At 40.7% G+C, this 8,033-nt stretch overlaps 1 protein-coding gene across 7 annotated transcripts in view; it reads left to right on the forward strand.

The window, feature by feature from the left end:
• CAST (calpastatin) overlaps positions 1-6,753 on the forward strand; it is a 63,168-nt gene extending 56,415 nt beyond the window's left edge. For 5 of the 7 annotated variants that reach the window (XM_034072576.1, XM_034072574.1, XM_034072578.1 and 2 more), the window contains 7 exons: positions 297-389; positions 861-914; positions 1,359-1,448; positions 2,708-2,815; positions 3,205-3,273; positions 4,396-4,462; positions 5,526-6,753. In XM_034072576.1, the coding sequence (XP_033928467.1) occupies positions 297-389; positions 861-914; positions 1,359-1,448; positions 2,708-2,815; positions 3,205-3,273; positions 4,396-4,446 (465 nt within the window). In that variant the 3' untranslated portion in view covers positions 4,447-4,462; positions 5,526-6,753. Of the gene's footprint in view, positions 1-296; positions 390-860; positions 915-1,358; positions 1,449-2,707; positions 2,816-3,199; positions 3,274-4,395; positions 4,463-5,525 lie in introns of all 7 variants that reach the window. The other 2 variants (XM_034072577.1, XM_034072579.1) reach the window with 2 other exon arrangements.
• The last annotated feature ends 1,280 nt before the right edge of the window (positions 6,754-8,033 follow it).

An 8,033-nucleotide genomic window follows, 5' to 3' on the forward strand; every position in this document is an offset into this window, starting at 1 on the left:
TTTAGCCATATTGTTGAAAAGCAAAACTGAAAACTGACATGACTTCTTTATTTTGGCATGCTGCTGTTTATGTATGTCTAACTTACTAAATGTGTACACTTACTGAGAGCTAGTAATTTTAAAACTTTCAGGCATGAAACACACTTCACAGTGAAATAAATATATAGGGTTATTTCTGATGGTTGAAAAATTTTATATTTAGAAAAGGTTCTTCCCTAAGTTTGAGTACTCTTGACTAGTGTCTGCTAATATTTCTAACATAAGTATTCAGTTGTTAAAAACTTAAATGCTTTCAGGAAAAGGCTAAATCTGAACACAGAGACAAACTTGGAGAAAGAGATGATACTATCCCACCTGACTATCAAGAACTTCTGGAGTCAGGTGAGCAGGTAAGGAAAAGTTAGTTTTGTTAACTTTTGTTAGTTTGGACTTATAACACCATAAATCTGCATGTACGAGCCAGTCTGTCCTTGTTGGTTTTATAAGAACAGGGAAGCTGAGGAAGTGTGTACTATACTTTCATATTTGTGTTAAACATGTAAATATCCTACAGATAGAGTAGCTCTGTTATATCCTTGCATGCGTTTAATTCAAAAAACAAGAAAAAAGTAGGTTTTGATCAGTACGTTTTGGATCAGAAAATTGCTTCTCCAGTAGGCTACATAGAAAGATGATACTGTAAATGTAATAGCAGACCATGAAAAGATACCATGAACTGTCTTTGAGTACACAGCACAAGAAACAAAGAAATCAACTTTCTTCATGGTCTGTAAACTCCCAATGTCATACATAAGTATACGTGTATCTTGAACCTTATCTAAGCAGTTCAAAGTGAGGATGTAATCTTTCTTCTTCCCAAGGGTAAACCAAAAAAGCCAACGGCAAAGGGCAGTGTGAAACGTAAAGAACCAGAGGTAACATTTATGGTATTTTTGCTTTGTGTTGCATGCTGTGTCCTCTGATCTGTTTTCAAAAGTAATGTCATTGTAAGCTCAAGGCGTGATTCATTCCAGGTTCTCATAAATGCTATTGAATGGAGTAAGTAATATTAACTGCGTGGATGGTAAAACTTCTGTGAAGATAAACTGTTCACGATAATTGCAGTTTTTATATGCAACTAATGACATGAATGTTCAGGTCCAGTACTGAAAGAAACCGTGTGTCTTGGAAACCTCAAATAGACATCTCTGTCCTAACATATGTGTAGAGCCCAGATATAGTTTGTTTCGTTTTGGGTTTTTTTTTGGATTTTTTTTTTTTTTTTTAGAAAAGTGTAATTAAAGCAGGCACAAATCCCTGAAACATTGACTGTGGGAAGTACTGCATATTGTGTGACTTCAGAATTAAAATTATTGCAGAAGCCAGTGGATGACTCTGCAGCTATCGATGCCCTATCAGGTGACTTTGATACGAGTGCAAGGGCTCCTGCTACACCACAGCACTCAAAGGTAGGACATTTTCTCTAATAACTTGGAAAATAAACAGTTTTTCACTACTCTACGAAAGTTTCTCACTTTTTGCAGTGGCTCAGTTTAGGTTTTGAGCTAGACTCTTTGGAAAATACTGTCCAAAGTGGTTGTCTTACTACTATGATGGAAATTTCATGCATCTTGTTGTGTACTAAATGTTTGGAAAAGGGAAGATTTTGTGATACGTAGAGTCTCCCCATGACATGGCCATGTGCGCCTGAGCCCAGAACTGCCCCCTTGTGCTGTACTGCATCCCCAGAGTAGCAGGTTGAGGGAGGGGATTCTGCCCCTCTGCTGTGCTCTGGGGAAACCCCCTCTGCAGTCCTGCATCCAGCTCTGGGGCAACAACGCAAGAGGGATATGGAGCCATTGGAGAGAGTCCAGAGGAGGCCAGAGAGATGCTGTGAGGGCTGGAGCAGCTCTGCTCTGGAGACAGGCTGAGAGAGCTTGGCTCGTCCAGCCTGGAGAAAATACGGCTCCTTGAAGGGAGAACGTAGAGCAGCTGCCAGTGCCTAAAGGAGCTACAAGAAAGCTGGAGAGGGGCTTTGGACAAAGGTCTGTAGGGCCACGACAAGGGGGAATGGCTCTAACCTGACAGAGGGAAGGAAGATTGAGATGAAATCTTAGGCAGAAGTTCTTCCCTGTGGTGAGGCCCTGGCACAGGTTGCCCAGAGAAGCTGTGGCTGCCACATTCCTGGCACTGTTTAAGGCCAGGCTGGGTGGGGCTTGGAGAAGCCTTGTCTAGTGGAAGGTGTCTCTGCCCATGGCACAGGTTTGGAACTAGATGAGCTTTAAGATCGCTTCCAGCCCAATCCAGTGTGTGGTTCTGTGATGTGATGTGGCCTGATCTCTCACCTGCAGACAGAGGGACTGATACACATTTTTTAAAATGATGAATACTTTTTGTACTTAGCTGGGTAAAGCACCTGCTGTTGTCTCTCGAGCTGCTGATTTCTGCCAGTCTATCCCTGCCTGCTTCCTGCAAGGAGAAATGAAAAATATAGCTTGAAGTTACAAGATCTTTGATCTTTGACCAAACCAGTATATTAGCAGTCAAAAATTAAATCCTTTGGATAGACCCATGTATGGAAGCATAACCAGTTTCCAGGTGAACTTTTACATTAATTTCTTTAAGCATATACTACAAGGCACCCAGTTACCAAGACTGAATTACAAGTTTGTCCATACTTAAAATGTTGATTATCTCTGCTTTTATGACGTGTTTGTTCCTCTCTCAGGGGTCAAAAAGCAGCAGCCTGCAAACTGAAGTTAACATCAGATGTAATTCCTGGGATGAAATACCTGTGTTTCCAAATAGCTCTTCTGGCCACTGCAGTACTGCCCAGGTGCTTACCGTGACACCAAATCCTCATATGGCTTAAGACAAACTTGGTGTTTGAAGAGCTGTTTTGTTTGGTTATAAACTGAATCTGCTAAATCTGCTGCTGTGACATTATTGCTTTGTAGTAAATATAAAATATGCCCATATACCAGATTTTTTTTTTTATCTCAGTGTGCTTTCTGGTACCCTCATCTCCCCAGTATTAAATGAAGCTCCAGATTCCACCTTGCAATGGACTAGTGGCAGTAATTACACGCATGCATCCTGTGTTGAGCTCTCTCCCACCCTACCAGCTGCATTTAAAAAAAATGTGTTATGGCAGATGTTGAAGTAGGAGCCATCAATTCTCTATTTTATTTGTAACTGTAATTATTTTTTTTCTCTGGAGTGTAGGACAGAAGTGGAAAGGAAACCACTAAGCCAACCCCGAAGGCTAAAGGAAAACCCAAAGACCCTAAAACGGTAGAAACATATGTTACAATATGGAAAATCATGGTTATCATACACTATAAATAAACGTGGGCTATATATCATACACTATAAGTAAAATGTGGCAACTGGATTTTGGATTTGTATTACATGGCTGTTACTCTGGGGAGAATTTTACATGGCTAGGTTGAACTTAACCAATTTTTGTAAGCATATATATAGGATAAAAGCACCTTTCTGTTACAAGGAAAATGTTGAATAAAAGGGGGCTAAAATATGTTTCTTTCAGAGAGAGTATAGTATTCTACAGGGGGCTCAGTGCATGCTTCACAAGCTCTTCATTCCCATATTTGCTGATACTCAAGTCACACTTCATGTGCCTGCGGCTGCCTCTAGGATCCACGTCTCTTCTCCTTTAAACAGCAGCAGTCTAAAAGTTATTATGGTATACACCTTCAATCGCATGTCTGTTTCTTACATTATTATTATTTGTTGTGAAAAAAAAGAATGAACCCCTACCTTTACTTATAAAGAAATATGCAGAATGAATCTGGTGGGAAAAGGAAGGCAGTTGATTCTATTTATCTTTAAAAAAAACAAAAAAAAGAAAAGGTCAGCTTGGCCTTTGTCATCCACAAATACAGAAAATGGATTTTTCCCATCATGTTCTCTCACAGGATAAGTGCAGGTAGGTGCCTGAATCAGATGGTTAATACCTGATCAGGAAATCTTATGTTTCATATTTCAAGTAATGGTATTTTTCTGTATTATGAAATTGCCATACATGCCTTTGTGGAACAACAGAAATACTTCTCAATTTTTTATGTTGAGACGGGGGTGGGATGTGTCTTTAACTCCTTTTCCGGAGGATGTATTTTTTAATATTCTGAGTTGTGACTGGATCACTAGCATGGGTAAAAGGATGTTCAGAAGTAGGATATGAAAAGGGCATATCTGAAAGATAAAAGTATTCATTGAAAAATTAAAATACATAGACACAACAGAAGTTACAAATACAGTTACTAAACTTTTTGCATTTTAAGTGCAGATCATACTTATGTCTGAACTGTGCCTTCTGAAAAGTATCTGTCACTGTTTTATTTCAGAAATGTAGTTTGCAGTTTCTTACTATGCTATGTTTCTCTTGCTCTTCAGGCAAAGGGACAGTCCTCCAGCAGCAAATCTGAAAAGCAGAAAACAAGCTAAACGTTAACATTATTGGGTAAGATTTCTTCCTGTCTCTTAACTATCACAAAGACAACTCAGTGTTACTGAAGCCAAGTTTTGCTCACAGCCTTTTACTAACCTAGACATGGTTAAAGACACTGTTAGACACACACCTGCAATGACTTTGAAGCTCAGTGCTCCTGGGCAGAGGAAGCCTTGATTTTTCTTCACACCCTATGTCCATACTTATACGTAGGTGCATTCCTTTAGGTTTCTGCAGCTGAGGATTCCAAGGCATGACATTGTGCTTCCACCTTAAGCCCTTTTTAGACTACTGAAGAACAAGCACATCTCAGCTGCTTGTTTCTATTTTTAGGACAGTGACTATTGTCAGTACTTCTTCACCCAGCTAATTTCAGAACAGCAGGCAGGGCAGGTGTAAAAATCCCCACAGATAAACTGGCAGGTAGAGCAGTTTCAGTGCTCTGCTCTCAGCTTTCCTGGCACAAATACAGCCTCCTTCTATGCACATGTTCCACCTGATGCCACATACTTCTTTGTACTTGTCTTGATCACACCTGTAACGTAACAGAAAGTAATTGGAGTCTTTAAACATCACTGTTAGTTCATGGGGGCATTCATTTAAGTACACCTCAATGCTTGATACATGTGCTTCACGCTGGGGGGTTTCCTGGGGCATGGAGGGGAGAGGCTGAAGCACAGCCTGAGCTGGGTCCATCCACCACATGCCAGCCAGGAGTGTCTCAGCTCTAGCACCCTGAAGAACCTGAGGGGAGCCGTTTTGCAAGAGGTGGTCCTGGCTCCCCTGGGAGGAGGCGTGACTGTATGTGGTGTATGTGGCAAAATCCTATGTGGAGATTTGGCAACTGACCTCAAATGAGCAAGACAGAGATGCATCATTACTGCTGCCTGCAGCAGGCAGCTGTCCTCACCACAGTATCACTTTCAAACAATACCAAATGTCTTGTGATACTAAGTCTTCCTGGATTTCTTTCTGTCTGGAGACTTGTTTCTGATAATTCATCCCAGATTTATTTTGTGAAGTTTTTCTCAAAGAAGATAAGCACTCTTAACTTTTTTTCCTTTCTTCCCCCCAGGGTCTTTGTGCATCACATAAAACGCCTTCTTTCTCTTGGTGGATAATAATTCCTGAAGAACAAAAGCTCATGCAAAAAACATATGGTTATGCTGGATGGTCTCTGTATGGTGAAACTTGCTGGTCTTTTTCCATATTTTCTTTTTTCCCAGTAGTGGACTAAGTTGTATTAGGTTTGGTTTTTTTTGTTGTTTTTTTTCTCCCACTCTAGCCATTAATATTATTACACTCATATACTTAACATTTTTTGTAATTTTCTTAAGTTTTCAGAGGGAAAGGATGCTTTATATTTGCAAGAAATACTATATTTTATAATAGCAATGCCAAAGAAGAAAAACTGCAGACTTTTGCACATAATCTCCACATAGTGCCTGTAAATCTCAGAAGAATTTGTATGTGCTAGCATTTTTAACATTGCAGTGAATGCATTAAGTATTCTGGAATATATTGAGCTTTAGTTATCCTCAGGCTGGCTGTGCATTCTTTCTGCAAGCCAGTTCCTGGTAGACTGTAAGTAAGGTGTGGTAGCTAAAGACTGAAAAACTGGGGATTAACTGCTTCATCAAGCACATGTAGGAATTAGAGAGGTATTTTGGATGCTGCCTTATTTGTAGTTAAAGCGAGAAAAACACACGAGATACAAATTTTAAGTTTCTACTTCCAGTGGTATCTGTACTGTTACTTTGTAATTTCAGGAGTCTCCTGTATTGAACAAATATAAATTCTAGTGTAACAATGCCACCCTTACTATCACAGCAAAGGAAATAAAAAAGGTACACAAGCATTAGCAAAGATTAAAGAGAAGTTCAACAGGTGCACTCCTATTTATTTTATTTTAATTTGCACTGTTTCTAGTCCTTGCCTCTGTTCCTCAGGCTCCAGCAGGGAATGTAGAGCAGTTGTTTGTGCTTCAACAAACATCATGTTCACCTGCTCTGCCATGAACAGGCACAAGTAGGTGCCTTTTGCAAGTCTGTTGCAGACCGGGCTGTCCCACAGAGGTGGCCAAGTGCCTCCATGTGGTTTATTCTGTCCTCACGTGTGTACTGCTTCTGTGTGCTTGCAGAGGAAGGCCATGACAACCGTCGATACCAAACTCTGTCTCTGGTATGTAGCATTGCAGACGGAGACAGCCCGGAGATTTAAACTGGGGATATTTAGACTTTTGACTGTACTTTGCAGTCTGTACTAAGAACCTGTGTCACACTAATAAAGTCTTTAAGAATGAATTACAGTATCTGTTTTTCATTCATTGCTTTCCATTTATTACTGCTGATACCTGACTGGCTATTGTAAGACAGAAAAAAACCCTAGAATTAATGAAAACCCACAAACAAAAGTAAATTGAATATTGTGAAACATACAGGAATGATTCGTGTCAGGAATTTAGGCGTCCTTGTCGCCATTGCACTTTGTGTGAAACCAGCCCTCCTTTGTGACCGTGATTATCATAAGTACTCCTGTTAATAAGGAGAAACAAAGGGGATAATCTCTCCTAATCAATCGCTTTGTTTTTCAAAGGGGACTTCCGTTTAACGGTTTGATTGGCCTAAGGAGATTAGATAACCAAGAGATACATTTTGTTACAGGATGTTGCGAACTTGGGTACTAGGCAAATAACCATATAAGGTATAGAACAAAATGTTAAGACTACGCTAAGCTTGTAAGCATTTTTCTGTTAATACATTACTAAGAAAATTCAACAACGTCTTCACTGGAGAAAGACCCCAGCAAACAAGAAAAGAACAAAGGAAAGGGGCCACGTCGACATTCGGGTAAAGAAGACAACAGGATTGGCTAAAACCCAAGACTCAGAAGTATAAGAGACTGTACTCCAAAGATCCCGGTGTGCGTTGCTGGTGGAGCGGAGACTCCCCTGCGCACCCAGCGCTGTTTTGCTTATTGCCTCTCTTAAATTTCTAATCAATTGTGAATAAAATCGATTGGGACAAAACCCGGTTTGCGGTATATTTTTATAACAATATGATGTGTTTAGAAAAACTCTTGCAAAATAGTTATCATGGTTCATGAAGGCACTCACAATCGAGATCCGGCTACCGCTTTCCCCCCTTTTCTTTGGTTTTCACAGATGTATTGCAGTTAACAGGCCAGATTTAACTTCCGGATTCCGACTTTTTTTTTTTTTTTTTTTTTTTTTCACTGGGGAGAAAATTGAACCCTATCCCCGGAAATGTAAATCTCTTTATCCGGTAAAGACTTTGTCTGGGAAGGCTGCAAAGCAGACAATTTACAGAAATAATATGTTCCACCAGCCTCTATATGCTGAAGCGAGCAGTCCCACTAGAGAGACAGGCGCGGCAGCCATCTTGTGCGTGGCGACACCCCTGACGGCGCAGCCGCCTCTCCCGTCGCCATCGGCCGTGGAAGGCAGCATGGGTTCACAGCGGTAGCGGGCTCTGTTTCTCATCTCTGTAGGGACCGGGCGCAGCTGAAGTGGAAGCCATCCCGCCAGCCGTCAGGTGGTAGGATAGTAATTCCACTGTGGCGG

This window comes from Melopsittacus undulatus, chromosome Z (assembly GCF_012275295.1).
Source record: "Melopsittacus undulatus isolate bMelUnd1 chromosome Z, bMelUnd1.mat.Z, whole genome shotgun sequence".
Classification (NCBI taxonomy): Eukaryota; Metazoa; Chordata; class Aves; order Psittaciformes; family Psittaculidae; genus Melopsittacus; species Melopsittacus undulatus.